Consider the following 20,457-nt stretch of genomic DNA (forward strand, 5'->3'; position numbering starts at 1 on the left):
TTTTGTCCAGTTCTCTCCCTTTACTCAAAACCTATTAGATGTTATTTGAAATGTTATTCTATTCATTTATTTAACTGTGACATGGAAATCCTTGGGAAGAGAGATGGAAGATGGTATCTCTAATTCTGTGTATGAACTGATACAAACAAGTTCAGGGCCCACCCTGAAATGATGCATGTGTAGAATGTGCTCAAAGATGCATAGCAAAGGCTTTGAGAATGGAACTAAAATATAAATCAACATCCAGGGTGGCGCCTGTGGCTCAAAGGAGTAGGGCGCCAGCCCCATACGCCAGAGGTGGTGGGTTCAAACTCAGCCCCAGCCAAAAACTGCAAAAAATAAATAAATAAATCAACATCCAAGTCCCAGACCAACCCCAGCAAAGTTTTCAAAAACAGCTGATGTGGGAACCCATCAGTTATGGGTAGACGAGAGAGAAATTGTGGTCTGAATCTCACTGGATTGGTGGCCTACTAAAACAAACAAATGAAATCAACATTCTCCAGAAGATTTAACAGGACCCAGATCCTCAGAACATAATACTCAAAATACTAAAAACAAGAAAAATTTGACCAATTCTCAAGGAGAAAGGCAATCAATAAATGCCGGTCTCAATGTTAGGATTATTAAGTATTTAAAACAGCTACTATAATCATACTCCATGAAGTAAAGGTGAACATTCTGGAAATAAAGAGAGAAACACCCCCTTAAGAGATGATTAGGTCATGAGCATTCTGCCCCCGTGAATGGATTAATGTGGCTGCCATGGGAGTGAGTTCATCTTCAGAGTAGATTGTTACAAAAGCTGGTTCAGCCCTCTCTTGCCCGCGCGCGTGCTCTCTCACTCTCTCTCTCTTTCTCTCTCTCTCACACACACACACACACACACGCACGTGTGCGCACACACTTGCCCTCCCACCTTTCACTGTAGGGTGATGCAGCAAGGACTTCACCAGAGTCGGCCTCTCAATCTTGGACTTGTCATCCCTTTCGAAACTTGAGCCAAATAACTTTCTTTTCTATATAAATTACCCAGCTCTGGTACTCTCTTATAGCAACATAAACAGACGAAGGCATCCCGTATTTCATTTTCCAGAATTGTTTTGACATGTCTTGACTCCTGTCATCATTTCTCCCTTCGCTTTCACCCTATGGGTTTATGGCCCTTTTATGTCCTTACTGTTATGACAGTGGGGATTTGAGAGGGAAGACGTAAATACAGAGTCAGTCTTTCATGTTACTTACACAAGCTCTTCTTCAGTCAAGTCTACAACATAAAGATAGTTTAAGAAATGGAAACTATTTTTCTCATGAATGTGCACAAAAAGTTTATCTGTGGGGCCATGTTCTTTAACCAGCCTCTGAAAATACAGATGCTTACTAGACATGATCCCAGTAAGTATCTCCACCCAAGCCATCGAATTTTCTCCCCCAGGAGAAACACACTTAAAAGAGCTGTTACACGGTTTCCAGAATTTCCAGTGCTGCATGGGCTGTGTGCCAGAGTTCATGGGGTCTGACAAACAAGTGGCCTCACACAAGCTCTGCGGGAGCTGGGGCAGCCTGCTCAAAGTGGTAAGCTGGTGACTCTGCAAAAGAGTTGTGGGTTTGTGTGTCTCTGAGTAGCATCCCAGTGGTCACACATATAATCAGTACCCAGAAATGCTTTTCATTACTTACATCTTAATCGCCCCCTTACATAAAAACATAAAAATAGCATTGAAATGGCACTGACTCCCCTAGGAAACATTCTCACCCCTTCTCATCATTTCTACATACAGTCCCAAGTGGTCTTTGATGTGGGGAGTGGTCTGCAGGCTGCAGGGTTCCCACAGCCTGGGAAATGCTCAGAGAGTGACCCCCAACCGCTTCTCCTCCTTTAACAACATTCTTTCCACCTGCCCGTAGTCATGTAGCCCATGCGTACTTCCCTTGTTATTGGCAAGTGCACAATTTCTCCTCCTTAGGTTGATCTCTACCCCCATATGATAAGATTTATGTAACCTTCTATAAATAAAGCTGTTTCCACGGTTCAGGTGCTGGCTGCAGCCATCAGCTGCATCAGTCCTCCCTATGCCTCCCTATCTAGTGTTTCTGGTCTTTCTTTGCCTCTCCCTGTCTTTCATGGCTTTATCACTCAGGTAATTTCTCCTCCCTCCAGCCAGGTCACGAGAGGTCCCTCTGTCATGACGGTTCTTGAGATTTGAAAGGCAGTAATGCACAATGAAGTCTTTCACACAGAGAAAACGCAAGGACAGAAAGCAGGGGGTGCTGCTGCTCCACTCTTTTCTTAGGTGCTGCAGCCAAGCTAAAGAACACCAGGTGGTGTGGTGGTTTTTGTTTATTTAAAAGATGGGGTCTCCAAGCAGGGTGTTGTGGCGGGCACCTGTATTCCCAGCTACTTGGGAGGCTGAGGCAAGAGAATCACTTAAGCCCAAGAGTTGGAGGTTGCTGTGAGCTGTGACATCACAGCACTCTACAGAGGGTGACAAAGGAAGAATCTGTCTCAAAAAAAAAAAAAGATGGGGTCTCCATCTGTTGCCCAGGCTGAAGTGCAGTGGCACAGTCATAGCTCACTGCAGCCTCAAACTCCTGGGCTCAGGCCATCCTCCCACCTCAGCCTCCCAAAGTGCTAGGATTACAGCATGAACCACTGTGCCTGGCCTCGTGGTTTTTAAACTTTGGATCTCACAAATGTAAATTGCAGATTGTAATATGCCTTACACACATTTTATTTTTAAAAACTTGGTCACCCTAGCCAGCTATTCACCTTAGCCAGCTGACCCTGGGAATTTTGCTTTTATTCTGTAATATTAAGAAATTATGATCTTGGATCTCCCCTATTACTTACTTCCTCACCCCACCCCCACCCCCAGGCTGTAACACACACACACACAAGAAACTGGGCACACTTATGCTCATGTGAAAACCCTGGGCTGTGCAAACCAGAAATTTCCTGACTGAAGCTACAGGAAATCTTGTGAAGCGGCAAGGCAGACTGTGTTGACTGCTACTTTTAGGCAGTAGGTCCTTCTTCTTGCTAATGGGACTCTGATTTCCAAGTATGGCTGGCAACAGGCTCAGAAAAGATGAGGATGTCCCCCAGTAGAGTTACCAGATTTAGCAATAAAAATACAGGACACCCAGTTAAAACTGAATTGCAGATAAACAATGAATAGGGAGTCCCACTCCCCAGGCACTGAGCCAAGCAATAATCCTTTCACCCTGGCCAGTGATTGGTTTGGGAATGGGCATGGATCTGGTTCTGACCAGCTGGGGTTCAGGGACAATCTTCTGGGGGCTTCTAGGCAAGATCCTCCCAACCCGAGACTAAAAACAGAGAGAGAGAGAATGCAATGTGGGAAGTGGTCTGTGCTTCCTTCTTCAGTGATCTCATGTGAAGATATGGTGCTGGGAACAGCAGAGGTCATCTTGTCAGCGGAAGGGAAAGTCAAGAGAAGGTCCAAGAGGCTGAAGCAGAGCCCTGCATTGATGAACTTCTGAATTAAGCAGCTCTGAAATTCTCTTCTCCAAACCTTGTATTACCTAAAATAATGAGAGTCCTTACCATTTGAGTTGCTTTTAATTAGGTGTTCTATTTATACTGCTGAAAGTAATCTCAATGATTAGCTGAAATTTTTCAAAGCTCACTCAACAACTGTTCAATTGCTGTGGTTAGTAGTCCCAGAATTCACCTAAAGAACCTTGTCTTACCCAGGTAAACAAAATTATTTTATTGTAAGATCTACTCACGTAGCAGTGTTGTATGGGTCTTTCTCAACTTCTCATATTTTGGGAGTCACAGAGACCCTCCCACAGACTTTGGGGCGGGGGGTGGAGGAGACAGAATGGAATGGTTATTTTTCTTGACAGTTCTCTATGTCCTCAATGTCATCAACAGCTTCAGAGACCTGAACTGGCTGTATAGGGAAGTGCTAGGCAGGCAGCCAATTATGTGGGACAGATGGCTGCTGTTTTACAGTTGCAGGCATAAGAAGGGCAACCGTTAGCCCAAAAGAAGTTTTGGTTGGTGATGCTGGGATATGATTACCATCTACGTCATGGATGCTGTCACTTTTTGTTGTTGTTGAGACAGAGTCTCACTCTATCACACTGGGTAGAGGGCTGTAGCATCATAGCTCACAGCAGCCTCAAACTCTTGGGCTCGAGTGATCTTTTGCCTCAGCTTTCCAAACAGCTGGGATACAGGCACCTCTCACAACGCCCAGCTATTTTTAGGGACAGGGTCTCACTCTTTCTTAGGCTGATCTCAAACTCCTGAGTTCAGGCAATCCACTTGCATCAGCCTCCCAGAGTGCTAGGATTACAGGTGTGAGCCATCATGTCTGGCTTCATGCTGTCACTTTTGATCACATTGTGGGTGATGCCCACTGTTTGTTGGTTTTATTTCTAAATATTCTACAATGAATAAAATCAGGCTGGGCACGGTGGCTCACACTGGTAATCCTTATACTCTGGGAGGCCAAGGTAGGTGGATCATTTGAACTCAGGAGATCAAGACCAGCCTGAGCAAGAGTGAGATACCGTCTCTTAAAAAAAATAGCCAGATGGGGCGGCGCCTGTGGCTCAGTCGGTAAGGCGCCGCCCCATATACTGAGGGTGGCGGGTTCAAACCCGGCCCCGGCCAAACTGCAACCAAAAAATAGCCGGGCGTTGTGGCGGGCGCCTGTAGTCCCAGCTACTCGGGAGGCTGAGGCAAGAGAATCGCTTAAGCCCAGGAGTTGGAGGTTGCTGTGAGCTGTGTGATGCCATGGCACTCTACCGAGGGCCATAAAGTGAGACTCTGTCTCTACAAAAAAAAAAAAAATAGCCAGATAGGAGCAGCGTCCGTAGCTCAGTGGGTAGAGCACTGGCCACATATACCAAGGGTGGCGGGTTCGAACCCATGTAAAACAACTGCAACAAGAAAAATAGCAGGGCATTGTGGCAAGCGCCTGTAGTCCCAGCTACTTGGGAGGCTGAGGCAAGAGAATCACTTAAGCCCAAGAGTTTGAGGTTGCTGTGAGCTGTGACACCATGGCACTCTACCCAGGGTGACAGCTTGAGACTCTGTCTCAAAAAAAAAAAATATAGCCACGCATTGTGGCAGGTGTCTGTAGTCCTAGCTACTCAGGAGCCAGAAGATGGCCTGAGTCCAAGAGTTTGAGATTGCTGTGAGCTATGATGCCATCGCACTCTACTGAGGGCAACAAAGTGAGACCCTATCTCAAAAAGAAAAGAAAAGAAAAAAATTAAAATGAATATCAAAGCACTCAAGCTAGACCTCCCATTTGATCCTGCAATCCCATTACTGGGCATCTACCCAGAAGGAAAAAAATCCTTTTATCATAAGGACACTTGTACTAGACTGTTTATTGCAGCTCAATTTACAATCGCCAAAATGTGGAAACAGCCTAAATGCCCACCAACCCAGGAATGGATTAACAAGCTGTGGTATATGTATACCATGGAATACTATTCAGCCATTAAAAAAATGGAGACTTTACATCCTTCATATTAACCTGGATGGAAGTGGAAGACATTATTCTTAGTAAAACATCATAAGAATGGAGAAGCATGAATCCTATGTACTCAATTTTGATATGAGGACAATTAATGACAATTAAGGTTATGGGGGGAGAAGCAGAAAGAGGAACGGAGGGAGGGGGGTGGGGCATTGGTGTGTGTCACACTTTATGGGGGCAAGACATGATTGCAAGAGGGACTTTACCTAACAATTGCAATCAGTGTAACCTGGCTTATTGTACCCTCAGTGAATCCCCAACAATAAAAAAAATAAATAAATAAAAATTAAAATTAAAAAAAAATTAAAATGAATAAAATCTATCAATGTTTAATAGCACAATTCTGATGTATGGCAATCATTTTTGTGTTTTTGGTAATTTTTTTCATACGTTACATGTGCACATGGTATATATAGAATTCAGACCAATAGCTCTTCCTTCCTTCTAAACTTCCATTTCCCTTCTATAGAAACAACCATTATTATTAGTTTCTTATGTTTCCTTCCAGAATTTTGTATGTATGGACAAGTATACAAACATGTACACCTCTTTTTTTTTTTTTGAGACAGAGTCTCACTTTACTGCCCTCGGTAGAGTGCCGTGGCATCACAGCTCACAGAAACCTCCAGCTCTTGGGCTTAGGCAATTCTCAGCCTCAGCCTCCCGAGTAGCTGGGACCATAAGCGCCTGCCACAATGCCTGGCTATTTTTTTTTTTTTTTTGTAGAGACAGAGTCTCACTGTACCGCCCTCGGGTAGAGTGCCGTGGCGTCACACGGCTCACAGCAACCTCTAACTCTTGGGCTTACGCGATTCTCTTGCCTCAGCCTCCCGAGCAGCTGGGACTACAGGCGCCCGCCACAACGCCCGGCTATTTTTTGGTTGCAGTTTGGCCGGGGCTGGGTTTGAACCCGCCACCCTCGGCATATGGGGCCGGCGCCCTACTCACTGAGCCACAGGCGCCGCCCGGCCTGGCTATTTTTTGTTGCAGTTTGGTCAGGGTGGGGTTTGAACCCGCCACCCTCAGTATATGGGGCTGGCGCCCTACCCCTCTATTTTTAATGCAAATAGTAGAACATAATACACATTAGCCATAGCTTGGATATACTCCCATGTTGCCCCCATGTCATTACTTGTACAACTGTTTTTATTCTATTCAAGGGCTGCATAGTATTCTGATGCATGCACGTGCCGTGATGTGTTAGCCAGTCTCCGGTTGATAGACAGTATAATGGGTATTTGTCATGTTTCCTGTCTGACCAGCTCCTTTGGAACACTTCTGATGTTTGTGGAAAAACCCACTGTCTAGTTTTCTTTGAAGTTCCAGTGACCAGTTGCATCCTTGCCAGTCTCCACACCACAAGTGGACCCCAGAATGAAACAGGCCCTGTGCAGGGCATTCACAGGCTTATGTCTTTGGGAGCTGTAGGGGCTACTGGGTAAGCTCCTCCTACGGAAGAGACATTGATAGTGTTGGCACCAGCAACAGTTGCAGTTGCAGTTGTGCAAATTATGGCCTGTAGTTCTTTATTTTTGGCATGTAGTTCTTGGTCATAGCACAACATTCTAGGCATTTACCTCATCTGGCTCTTTCTGTCTGTAGTTTGTGGCTTTATTTCTTAGGGCTAGCATCATGCCAATTCTCCAGCCCTCCCAACACTTGCCTTGATAGCAAATGACCTTCAGCTCATCAGCCAGAATCACATCTGCTGCTTACAATCAAGATTTCAGTCTGAGACAGACATTTTGTTGCCCTTCTAATTTTTCTTTTAGGACAAAGAAATCTGTAATGAGTACCTTCCATATATATCTTTGTCCCTGTATGTGGGTAAATCTGTGGCATAAAATACTAAAAATGGAATTGCAGCATCAAAAATAATGTGATTTGGAGTCAGGCACAGTGCCTCATGCCTGTAATCCTAGCAGTCTGGGAGGCCAAGGAGGGTGGATTGCCTGAGCTCAGGAGTTCAAGACCAGCCTGAACAAGAGTGAGACCCCAGCTCTAAAAATAGCCAGGCACTGTGGTGGATGCCTGTAGTCCCAGATACTCAGGAGGCTGAGGCAAGAGAATCGCTTAAGCCCAAGAGTTTGAGGTTGCTGAGAGCTATGACACTAGGGCACTCTACCTAGTGTAACAAAGTGAGACTCTGCCTCAAAAAAAAAAAAAAAAAAAAAAAATGTGACTTTGATATTTATTGCCAAATTGACCTCAATGTGATTTTACCAATTTATACTCCTGCCAAAAATGTCTTCCCACACTCTGGTCAGCACAGTGTATTGTCAAATTTTTGTTAACTTTGTTAAACTGAGCAGTGAAAAGGATATCTCATAGTAGCTTGATTTGCATTTGTCTTTTTAGAGGGTCAAGTTTTCAAATGCTGGAAGCTATTCGTATTTCCTTTTCTGTGAACTGTCTATGTTTTTGTCTATTTTTTTTTCATTGAGAGTAGGCCTTTTGCTTATTGATTTGTTGTAACTCGTTAACTTTTAAAAAATTAGTCTGTGCCCAGGCATGGTGGCTCAGGCCTGTAATCCTAGCACCCTAGGAGGCCGAGGCAGCTAGAGTGCCTGAGCTCAGGGGTTTGAGACCAGCCTGAGCCAGAGCAAGACCTCATCTCTAAAAATAGCCAGGTGTTGTGACAAGCGCTTGTAGTCCCAGCTGCTTGGGAGGCTAAGGCAAGAGAATCACTTGAGCCGAGAAGTTTGAGGTTGCTATGAGCTGTGACGCCAGGGCTTTCTACCGAGGGTGACAAAGTGAGACTCCATCCCCCAAAAATAAATAAAATAAATAAAATAAAATATTAGTCTAATCTTTAATTTTTATGTTGTAATTTAGAAATCACCTATTTTATGACTTCTGAGCTTTAAGTGTCAAAAGGACTTCCCTGCTCAGAGATTATTAAATGAAAATTGCCCAGATTTTCTGCTACTACTTTTTTTCTGCTTAACAATTTTTTTCAATTTTTTAATGTTTCATTTTTATATACGATAAAATTCTCCTCTTTTTGGTGATCATTTCTATGAGTTTTCACACATGTAAAGATTCTTGTAACCACCAAGATACAAGATACAGAACAATTCTAATACCCCAAACAATGATTGTAATGAGACCCTGCCACGAAGCCTAACTCAGGACAACCCCTGATTTCTCTGTGACTATATTTTTTGTTTTTCTGAGAAAGTCCTATATATGGAATCATATAGTATATAACCTTTGAAACTGTTTTCTTTCATTTAGCTTGATATATTTGAGATTTATCCACGTTCTTTGTATGTGTCAATAGTTTGTTCCTTTTCATGGTTGAGCAGTATTCCATAGTGTGGATGTTCCATAGTTTGTTTGTTAAGAACAATATAAAATTAGCCGGATGTGGTAGCGAATGCCTACAGTCCTGGCTACATGGCAAGGTGATGTAAGAGAATCACCTGAGCCCAGGAGTTTGAGGTTACAGTAAGCTGTGATTACTCCACCCCAGTCTAGCCTGGGTGATAGAGTGAGACCCTGTCTCAAAAAAAAAAAAATGGTGCTGGGACAACTGGATATATGCATGCAAAAAAAATGGATTTGGATTACTACCTCACACCGTATACAAAAATTAATTCAAAATGAATTTAAAGGTTTAAATTTAAGAGCTAAAACTATTTTAACTCTTAGACAAAAGCATAGATGTAAATCTCTGTGACCTTGGAGTAAGCAATGGTTTCTTTTTTTTTTTTTTGTAGAGACAGAGTCTCACTTTATGGCCCTCGGTAGAGTGCCGTGGCCTCACACAGCTCACAGCAACCTCCAACTCCTGGGCTTAAGCGATTCTCTTGCCTCAGCCTCCCGAGTAGCTGGGACTACAGGCGCACGCCACAACGCCCGGCTATTTTTTGGTTGCAGTTTGGCCGGGGCCGGGTTTGAACCCGTCACCCTCCATATATGGGGCCAGCGCCTTACGGACTGAGCCACAGGTGCCGCCCTTGTTTTTTCTTTTATCTGTTGAGGGTGGCTTTTTCAATAAATTATGTGAGATAATTAGCTATCCACTGAAGGGAAAATAACATTAAAGGGAATCTTATGCCTCATTACATCAAACACAGATGGTATAAATAATTAAAAATTTCAAGAAAAAAAGTTAAAACATTTTAAAGGTTTTTAAACTGTATCTTTTTATAATATGGTGGTGATGAGTGCCTTCCTAGGTAAGATACAAAACCAGAAGCCATAAAAGACTAATAGATTTGTCCTCATAAAATTTAAAACTTCTACTGAAAGAAATATTAAACTCAAAGTTCAAAGAAAATAAAGTGGGAGAAAAATCGTTGCATCAAATTACAAACATAATTCTGACTATAATTTAAAAAGAATTTTTTTTTTCTTTTTTTGAGACAGTCTCACTTTGTTGTCCTCTACAACCTCAAGAGATTCTCTTGCCTCAGCCTCCCAAGTAGCCGGGACTGCAGGCACCTGATGGGGTCTTGCTCTTGCTCAGGCTGGTCTAGAACTCTGTGAGCTCAAGCAGTCCTGCCTCAGCCTCCCAGAGTGCTAGGATTATAGGTGTGAGGCACGAGGCCTAGCCCAGTTTTTTTTTTTTTTTTTTAATAGAAGCAGGGTTTCACTGTGATGCACAGACTGGATTCAAACTCCTGGGTTTAAGCAATGATCCTGCCTCAGCCTCCAAAAATTGATAACAATTTATTAAATTGACAAAAACTATGACCAGGAAAGTCACAGAAAAAAATCTAAATCAGAAGAAGAAGAAGAGGAGGAGGAGGGAAAGAGATGGAGGGGGAGGGGGAAGAGGGAGAAGAAAAGAAAGAGACAAAATAAATGAATAAATAAAAAGTGCAAAACCAGAAAGGGTTTGACTGGAGGAACCTCTGGAGCAGCTGTTGGCTGGCTCCTCTGACTGATGGCATGTTGAGGTACATGGGCCAGTGGCAGCGAGGGCATCTGATCCAGAGGGGGCCACTCTAAAGGCCGGGCTACCAGCACCATGGGCCAGTGTGTCACCAAGTGCAAGAATCCCTCATCGACCCTGGGCAGCAAGAATGGAGATCGTGACCCCAGCAGCAAGTCACACAGCAGGCGGGGTGCAAGCCACCGTGAAGAGCAGGTGCCACCATGTGGCAAGCCAGGTGGGGATATCCTCATCAATGGGACCAAGAAGGCGGAGGCTACCACTGAAGCCTGCCAGCTGCCAACATCCTCAGGCGATGCTGGGAGGGAGTCCAAGTCCAATGCTGAGGAGTCTTCCTTACAGAGATTGGAAGAACTGTTTAGGCGCTACAAGGATGAGCGGGAGGATGCAATTTTGGAGGAAGGCATGGAGCGCTTTTGCAATGACTTGTGTGTCGACCCCACAGAATTTAGAGTGCTGCTCTTGGCTTGGAAGTTCCAGGCTGCAACCATGTGCAAATTCACCAGGAAGGAGTTTTTTTGATGGCTGCAAAGCAATATGTGCAGACAGCATTGACGGAATCTGTGCACGGTTCCCTAGCCTCTTAACAGAAGCCAAACAAGAGGATAAATTCAAGGATCTCTACCGGTTTACATTTCAGTTAGGCCTGGACTCTGAAGAAGGACAACGGTCACTGCATCGGGAAATAGCCATTGCCCTGTGGAAACTAGTCTTTACCCAGAACAATCCCCCAGTTTTGGACCAGTGGCTAAACTTCCTAACAGAGAATCCCTTGGGGATCAAGGGCATCTCCCGGGATACTTGGAACATGTTCCTTAACTTCACTCAGGTGATTGGCCCCGACCTCAGCAACTACAGTGAGGATGAGGCCTGGCCAAGTCTCTTCGATACCTTTGTGGAGTGGGAAATGGAGAGAAGGAAGAGAGAAGGGGAAGGGAGAGGTGCACTCAGCTCAGGGCCCAAGGGCTTGTGTCCCGAGGAGCCGACTTAGTGGCTCTGTCCCAGGAGCAGCAGCAAGGATCTGCCCGCTGCCCTGCAGCCAACCGAGGAATTGGACCTTTCTGGAAATTACTGAAGATCCGGATATTTTCTACTTTACACCTTTCTCTGCCTTGTATCTGAAAGGGCTCTAAAATGCTGTATAATGTTTTAGGCACTTTCTTCATTTTTCGGTTATTTTGGTTATTTCTTTTTTGGGGGGGATCCCCCAAAATATTTGAACCTGGCTACATGTTGTGTATCTTTTTTTGAAGCCTTCAGATAGAATAAGCCTGCCATTTCTTGCACAAATTAGATTTTTTTTTGTGGGGGAGGGTGTAGAGAAGGGTGGGGGACGGGATGTTAGGTTGAATTAACATTACAAAATGATACAGTGCCAGATCTCAGTTTTGCATATTGTTTTTCAGGGCAGGTCTGTACTGTGTGTAGTGCTGTTTACATGGTTAAATTTAGGTTGTAATAATTATTTTTAAAGATTTACACAGATTTGAATAGCAGTGTTAACTGTTAACCACATTGCATTAATTCCCAGGCGAATTAGAGCTCTTGGAGTGCCAAGGCCAGCCAAGAGCATTTGTAGCCTGGTGACAAACCACTTTTAAGCTAATTTATCCAAATCCCTTATTTCCCTCACTTCTTGCTCTTTCCTTCTTTGACCTATTGCATTTCATGTTGAGTTTGTCCATCAACATGGCTGCACCTGTTAGTCAAGTGAGCATTTTTTTAAGAATACATTGGACTGAGAACCACTTAAGCATTGAATGCAGAGAAAGCAGTGCTACCTCAGTTTTGCTGGAAGTAGACTTCTTTGATAGTTTTCTTTCTCTGATGAAGTTTCTATATTTTCATGTTGTAAGTGGAAATACTTTTTTTCTTCGCATTTGCCTTGGAGCCAAAGTTTCTGTTCCTGGTGGTCGGGGAAATTGTGTCTGCCGGCCAACTTGACTTGAAGGAAAACTGCGGTATGGAGCTCTGCTTGAATTTTTTTTTTTTTTTTTAATTTCTTTTCTTTGAGTATCATCAGCTTACTTGTCTGGCAAGTGCAGAAACCTGGGGTTGGCCTGAACTCTGCCAAACAAATAATCAAAATGTATTTAATAGTTAAATGTGTGCCCTTTCCCTGCTTGCTGCACCCATGTTGTCACTTAGCCCCTAGGAGTTATTTATTATCTTTTTGTTAGCGTCAGGCTCATTTGGGGTAATGTGATGACTGTTTAGGTTTACATGACCCTTCTTTACCTACCCCCAAATATGTATATATACATATTTAAAATATGTATATATTTTACCTATATAAAATGTATATATACATATATGTATCTATATTCCTTTGTTTCTTTGCCTGCTAAAACTGGCCATAAAAGAGGGAGCTGCCTTCAATATATAAAGTATAAGAAGAGTGCCAGGGAACATCATTGGAGTTTTCAAATCTGAATTTGGGCCATTTCCACTAAAGAGAATATGACTTTGCTTAGTCCTTTCCTCACAAGAGGAAAGGCCTGGTTCCCAGACTTCTCTGTATACTTGCTCTGGAAGACCAGCTTTGGCCAAACTGCCACAGAGGCTTGAGGAGCTGACTATGGTCCTTCCTGGTTTCAGTAGAGGGTCCTCTTGTTATTTCTCCATTTTAAAAAATTTGTCCTCGGGCAGTGCCTGTGGCTCAATGAGTGGGGCGCCGGCCCCATATACCGAGGGTGGTGGGTTCAAACCCAGCCCCGGCCAAACAGCAACAAAAAAATAGCCGGGCGTTGTGGTGGGCGCCTGTAGTCCCAGCTACTCGGGAGGCTGAGGCAAGAGAATCGCGTAAGCCCAAGAGTTAGAGGTTGCTGTGAGCCGTGTGACACCACGGCACTCTACCGAGGGCGGTACAGTGAGACTCTGCCTCTACAAAAAAAAAAAAAAAAAATTTGTCCTCAAAAAACTGTACTGGAAGAGAGGGTGGCAGGAACTTGTATAGTTCAGCTTCCAACACTTTGAAACAATAAAAAAGGGAATCTTTTAAATAAAAACTTATAAAAATAAAAAAAAAGTGCAAAACCTTAATAGTAATCAAGAAAAGCAATTTAAATGAGATTTTTTCTCTCCCCATCAAATTGTTCAACATTTAAAAGATTCTCGTCTAAAGCCATAGTTTTGGCTATGTGATATTCTAGTCACAATACCTTTCTAAATGGCTAAGAGTTGGCAAGATGGCTCCGGTGGGAGTGGAGAAGAAACTGCTGCTGGGCCCCAATAGGCCCGCCATAGCGGCCGCTGGCAACCTGACCAGAGGAGGAGGAAGGCCAGAGCCTATGGTCCTCGATCCTGAGCGAAGTGTCCACTCATGCCAGGTTGAAGCTGCCATCCGGCAAGAACATCCTGGTTTTCGGTGAAGATGGGTCTGGTAAAACAACTGTCATGACTAAACTACAAGGAGCTGAGCATGGCAAAAAAGGAAGAGGCCTAGAGTATCTCTACCTCAGTGTCCATGATGAGGACCGAGATGATCACACATGCTGCAATGTGTGGATTTTGGATGGAGACCTATACCACAAAGGCCTTCTGAAGTTTGCAGTTTCTGCTGAATCCCTGGTCATTTTTGTTGCAGACATGTCTAGGCCTTCGACAGTGATGGAATCTCTACATAAATGGGCTAGTGTTTTACATGAGCACATTGATAAAATGAAAATTCCACCAGAAGAAATGAGGGAGCTGGAACGAAAATTTGTAAAAGATTTTCAAGATTATATTGAGCCTGAAGTAGGTTGTCAAGGTTCCCCACAGAGGAGAGGCCCTCTGACCTCAGGATCGGATGAAGAAAATGTTGCCCTGCCTCTGGGTGATAATGTGCTGACTCATAACTTGGGGATCCCAGTGTTGGTGGTGTGTACAAAGTGTGATGCAGTGAGTGTCCTGGAAAAGGAGCACGATTACAGGGATGAGCATTTGGACTTCATCCAGTCACACCTGCGGAGGTTCTGCCTCCAGTATGGAGCTGCCTTGATTTATACATCAGTGAAAAAAGAGAAAAACCTTGACTTGTTGTTTAAGTATATTGTTCATAAAACATACGGTTTCCACTTCACCACACCTGCCTTAGTTGTGGAAAAGGATGCTGTTTTTATACTTGCAGGCTGGGACAATGAAAAGAAAATAGCTATTTTACGTGAAAATTTCACAACTGTGAAGCCAGAAGATGCATATGAAGATTTTATTGTGAAACCTCCAGTGAGAAAGCTGGTTCACGACCAAGAGTTGGCAGCCGAGGATGAGCAGGTGTTCCTAATGAAGCAACAGTCACTCCTTGCCAAAGCAGCCAGCCACGCCTGCAAGAGCCTCCGAATCCCCTGCAAGAGGACCCTCTGGCTCTCCAAGGACCCAGGGCGGGGGAGGACCCGCTAGTGTGCCTAGTGCCTCTCCAGGCACATCAGTAAAGAAGCTGGACCCAAATATCAAAAATAATGCAACAAGTGAAGGGGTGTTGGCCAGTTTCTTCAATAGTCTGTTGAGTAAAAAGATAGGCTCTCCTGGAAGTCCTGGTGCTGGTGGGGTACAGAGCACAGCCAAGAAGTCAAGACAAAAGACTGTGTTGTCAAATGTTCAGGAAGAACTGGATAGAATGACTCAGAAACCAGACTCCATGGTAACAAACTCTTCAACAGAAAATGAAGCCTGATCCTCCTTAAAACATGCATATGTCCAATGACCAAATAACTATCTATATTGATCTGCTAAGACCAGGATTTTTCTGATACAGCACATGCTATCAGTTTTGGGGGGCAGGGGAGATGAACTTAAAAAAAAAAACTTCATTGGCTTATCTGAGTGTGAAATGCACATTTAGGAAGGTTATATGTCAGATCCCTTTGTTAAGGATAACCCTTGGACTCTTGGGCACGTGGCTCTCTTGAGGGAGGCAAGCACAGCTGGGCTTCTTATGGAGATGAAGGTAAAGTGAGAGAAAGAGGGCTCACTTTCTATCAGGGTGAAGCAAATGAGACCAGGAAAGCATTGATCAGATGGTGGTTAGTCTGACCAGTTTCATGTTAGAAAATTCACTTGTTCTTGAGAAGCAGATTAAGTAGCAGAAAGTCCAGGAAAGAGAATGACTAAAAGGAGGAATGAGAGAAGTGATGGTGGGGAAGGTGAGCGTTGAGGGAGTTAGAGGAAGGAGGAGATGAGCAGTGTTAGTAACTACTGTGTGTTCAGTAGAAGTCAAAGAATCATTGTTGAAGACTTAAAATTCGAAGCATTTTCAAACAAAACACGAAGCAAAATGGGAATTAGACTTGTTCTGATTGCATCTTTACTTTATATGAAAGATGTGTTGATTGTGGGGGCATCTGAGTCAGGCGGAGCTGACCCAGGGCAGGAACAATGGCCGCTGCCCACCACCCATGTGCTTGGTCCAGGCTTTGTCCTCATGGGAGGTGCTGGGCTCCATGTATGTCCATCATGGGGCAGACAGTCACTGTGGGGTAGGTTCTAAGTCAGCAGTTATAAAATTAATTTACTTTGAATTGTGTTTTTTTTTTTTTTTAAATAGCTCTTGCTTTTTTTTTTCAATAAAAAGAAGTAACTTTTTTTTTTTTAAACTACCACAGGCTGGCCTACTAATAGAAAATGAGTGATTGACCTCTCATTTTGCCATAATGCAATGTGGTACAGAAAGTTTGGGGGAGGTTTGTCATGTAATTGCACTCCGGTTAATTGGTTTGCACCAGTCTGCCTTACAATCTGTGGGAATCTTCACGGAGTTTCAGTGATGCAGAGTGCACTTCCTGGTGCGATGATTGCTAGCAGATGGACAAATAATTGTGAATGTTTTATATTGAAAATGGGAATGACACATTTCTCTTATGTATTTTTCATAAATTGTAGCTTTTTTTTTCTTATGGAAGTAAGAGTTTCAGGTGTCTCCCCACTTAGGGCACATTCATGCGTTGTGAATTGTCACAATTGTCATGTCACACCACCATCCTGGAAATGACTTTTGTGGATTTGAAATGGCACATTTGATTTTATATATGATACAGAGCATTTAAATGCAAACACTACCGTGAAGTTAATGTATAAAATTTTGTCGTCAAACCAAGGGGAAAAAAACACAGTTCACTATGTGGAGTTTACTTTTTTTTATATGAATGTTTGTTGTATTGTGTCTGAGAATAACTTCCCTAATGTCATTACTTTTACATACCTGATTGACCACTAATGTAGTACTGGGTGTAACTTAAATATCTTTTGTTGTATAACAACTGTTAAGATTGTCTTGAATTGCTTTTGTAAAGGTCTGAACACTGTTTAGGAGAAAGATGAGTATTTACTTGCCTTTCTGACAAACAAAAACATGTTTCTTGTGCCAGTTTTATTGTTGAAATATACTTTTTTTTCCTTTTTTAACTCAGGTTTTTTTTAAACAAATGTATTATTGTTTCCAATTACCAGATTGTCTAGGTAATGACAGACTGTGGAATGATACTGTCGTGTAGTGACCAATTGATGTCATACAGCTTGTGGCCACACTGAAGGTGGGTCACTTACTCCCTCTCTAGCAGCTACGGCAAAATAAGTAACCTCAGAAACAAGAAGAAAGGCACGTGCCTATGAGGGATACAGTGTGATTGTAAAGTCTAATGCAAAATTTTAATTTTTTGTTTATTTTTTATCATTTAAACTGATAAGCACTTTTTGTGTCAATATAAAATGTACTAAAACTTTTGAAATGTTAAGACACCTGTCTTGTGAAGGAAAGTTTCCTGGAGACCACTTTTATTTTTTCATGACAAGTGGATGCTCCTAGTATCAGAAGAAACTGGTACATGGTGTCATGTCCTCAGTGGTTGCCAAAGTCTACCAACTTTGGGCCACAGGGTTCTTTAGGGTGGGGAGGGAGATCATTTTTGTTATTTTGGGGCTTTTATGCATTGGAACCAAAGGCCAAATAATGAACAGCCTTTACTTTTTAAAGTAAAATTCATTTTATTTGCAGAATACAATTGTATGGTAGACTGTTGAAGACAATTTTGTGCCTATTTATACACATCATAGTGATTACATCTGTTGTTTGTCTTTAAAATTCAAAAAAAATTCAAAGAAAATGAGCCCAACTTAGAAGATGTGGCCCAGATCAAGGCCATGAATTGGTCTTTCCTACAAATATAACAGGTATGCTGCTAGATTATTTTATTTTGTTTGCACTTTTTTGATTGGCATTTTAAAATCAGTATTTAAACTGAAGACATTATCGTATTTTATTAATTTAATGAAGTTGAAAGTGACTGCTCTGTACATCATGACCTTAACAATGTTGATGCTGTAAGTGAAAGTTCACTGTCTATATACTAAGTTTATTGGTGTTTTTAACTTAAAATTAGGACCTCAGATTGTCCCCCACCAGCCTTAGTCCAGGGGTGTGGCTCTATCCAGGTGCAGTATGCAGTCATGTGGAACCTTGCTTTCTAGTGCTGGAAAAAAAAAGATGTTTCTAATTTACTGGCTTCAATAAACATGAATCCAGACTGCTTACAAAAAAAATAAAAATAAAAAATAAATGGCTGATAACTTCCAGTATGACTTTCTATTTATTTATTTTTTATTTTTTTGAGACACAGTCTCACTTTGTCACCCTCAGTAGAATGTCATGGCGTCATAGCTCACAGCAACCTCAAACTCTTGGACTCAAGTGATCCTGTTGCCTCAGTTTTTCATTTCTAGTAGAGACAAGGTCTCACTCTTCCTCAGGCTGGTCTTGAACTCCTGAGCTCAAGTGATCTGCCCACCTCAGCCTCCCAGAGTGCTAGGATTACAGGCGTGAGCCACTGCACCCAGCCGTCACTTTCTCTTTAATGCATATGTTATTTAAGAGTCTTTTAAAGCTTCCTGGTGTATAGGGTTTTTTGAAAATGTCCACTTTTGGGGAGGCACTTGTGGCTCAGTGAGTGGGGCGCTAGCTCCATGTAACAAGGATGGTGGGTTCAAGCTGGGCCCCGGACCAAACTGCAACAAAAAAATAGGCAGGCGATGTAGTTCCAGCTACTCGGGAGGCTGAGAAAGAATAGCCTGGGCCCAAGAGCTGGAGGTTGCTGTGAGCTGTGATGCCACGGTACTCTACCAGGCAACAAAGTGAGACTCTGTCTCTGAAAAAAGTAAATAAATAAAATTAAATTAAAATATCCACTTCCAGAGATAGTTTATGCACATACAAACAAGTACTGGTGTATTTTTTTTTTTTTTAGAGACAGAGTCTCACTTTATAGCCCTTGGTAGAGTGCCGCGGCATCACACATCTTACAACAACCTCCAACTCCTGGACTTAAGCGATGCTCTTGCCTCAGCCTCCTGAGTAGTTGGGACTACAGGCACCCGCCGCAAAGACTGGCTATTTTTTTGTTGCAGTTTGGCCGGGGCCGTGTTTGAACCCACCACCCTCGGCATATGGGGCCGGCACCCCACCGACTGAGCCACAGGCGCAGCCCACCGGTGTATTCTTTGTCTTATCATCTTTACTATAAATGGCGCCATAATTTATATTATTCTGCGTCTTGCTTTTTCTTCTTCTTCTCTTTTTTTTTTTTTTACAGAAAACTGTGAATATACTTTAGTCATTTTTGTTTACAATTGAAACTCTGGGAATTCAAAATTAACATCTTTGCCTGTGAGCTTCTTATAGACACCAGAAAAAGTTTCAACCTTGTGCTCCACGTTGTTCTGCTGGGCCTTGTCCAGGTGCACCTTTATGAGTTGGCTGCCGTCCAGCTTCACACGGATTCTCTTGCCCACAATTTCACTGGGGAAGACCAGGTCCTCCAGGATCGCATCGTGCACAGCTGTCAGAGTGCGGCTCCTGGGACGCTTTTGCTTATTCTTTGTATGGCTTTTTCGAGTTGGTTTAGGCAGAATTCTCCTCTGGGCAATGAAGACAACGTGCTTCCCACTGAACTTTTTCTCCAATTCGCGTACTAACCGGACTTGAATTTTCTGGAAAAATTTCAGTTGAGGTCAATGAATCCCCAACAATAAAAAAAAAAAAAGATTTCAGTTGAGGAACGGGAATAAAGATTATGATAGCTTTCCAACCACCACCAACTTCGATTTCCTTGGCTGCGGTTATATTCAGCTCCCTGAGCTGAGCCTTGAGTTCCGAATTCATCTCCAGCTCCAGCAGGGCCTGGGAAATGCACGACTCGAACTCGTCCGGCTTCTCGCCATTGGGCTTCACGATCTTGGCGCTGGAGCTGAACATGGCCTTCTCCTTACAGAGAGCTGGCTGAGGAAGAGGGCGCTTTTTCTTCTCAATGATATATTGAAAGTACAGCTATGCCAACCCCCATCATATTATATTAGTAGATTAAAAATATTTACTATGAGATGTACATAGGGTATATGTGTGCATAAAACACAAGTATAATTTTTACAGTGAACTTCTATGATATCTATGCCCAGTTAAGAGTCACGGCTTTGCCCTTCCCTCATCACATCAACCCACCCTCTTCCCTAGAGGAGTTTCTATTCCAACTTTAGGGTTAATCATTCCTTTGCCTTTCTTCATGGTTTTATCACCTTTATATGGTGCCATAAATAGCAGAGTTTAATTTTTTCCATATTCAACAAATGGAATTACAGTGTTTTCAACTGTGACTTGCTTTCTTTTGATTAACACTTTGTACTGTTGATGGGTGTGGATGTGGTTAATTTTTCACCATTGGTGCATAGCTTTCCTATGAGAAAGTAACACTAGTTTTTTATGGACTTCTGGGTTGTCTCCAGTTTGAGATTATTATATTACTATGAAGGCTCCTGGTTTAGGACAATAGTTCTCAAAGTGCAGGTCATGGGCCCCTTAGGATCCCTGAAACCTTACCAAGAGTGGTCACTGAAATTAAAACTATTTTCTTATATAATGAAATTAATTTGTCTTTTTCACTCTGTGGATGTTTGCACTGATTGTGTAGAAGCAATGTGGGTAAATCTGCAGCCATTTAACATGACTCAAGTCAATGGCTCCAAATTGTATTTGGAGTCATTCTTTGCTAATCTGGTATGTAATCT

The 20,457-nt window shown here is 42.8% G+C and overlaps 2 protein-coding genes and 1 pseudogene across 3 annotated transcripts; 2 read left to right on the forward strand and 1 right to left on the reverse strand.

The window, feature by feature from the left end:
- The first annotated feature begins 10,375 nt into the window (after window positions 1–10,375).
- LOC128584125 (DCN1-like protein 3) lies at window positions 10,376–12,001 on the forward strand. Its single transcript, XM_053589010.1, is given in 2 exon segments — window positions 10,376–10,941; window positions 10,943–12,001. Coding segments are annotated over 2 exon segments (915 nt in total). The 5' UTR covers window positions 10,376–10,503; the 3' UTR covers window positions 11,420–12,001.
- Window positions 12,002–13,616: 1,615 nt separating this feature from the next.
- On the forward strand, window positions 13,617–15,593 carry LOC128583812 (cytoplasmic dynein 1 light intermediate chain 2-like; annotated as a pseudogene). Its single transcript, XR_008379554.1, has one exon. The product of XR_008379554.1 is annotated as a cytoplasmic dynein 1 light intermediate chain 2-like (transcript).
- A 3,427-nt stretch (window positions 15,594–19,020) lies between these two features.
- On the reverse strand, window positions 19,021–19,651 carry LOC128583937 (40S ribosomal protein S7-like). The gene is made up of 2 exons (XM_053588601.1): window positions 19,440–19,651; window positions 19,021–19,393 (listed from the first exon to the last, which is right to left on the reverse strand). The coding sequence occupies exons 1-2, from the start codon at window positions 19,649–19,651 to the stop codon at window positions 19,021–19,023; spliced, it is 585 nt and encodes a 194-aa protein (XP_053444576.1).
- Window positions 19,652–20,457: the final 806 nt, after the last annotated feature.

The sequence above is a fragment of the Nycticebus coucang genome, chromosome 4, assembly GCF_027406575.1.
Source record: "Nycticebus coucang isolate mNycCou1 chromosome 4, mNycCou1.pri, whole genome shotgun sequence".
NCBI classification, from domain to species: domain Eukaryota; kingdom Metazoa; phylum Chordata; class Mammalia; order Primates; family Lorisidae; genus Nycticebus; species Nycticebus coucang.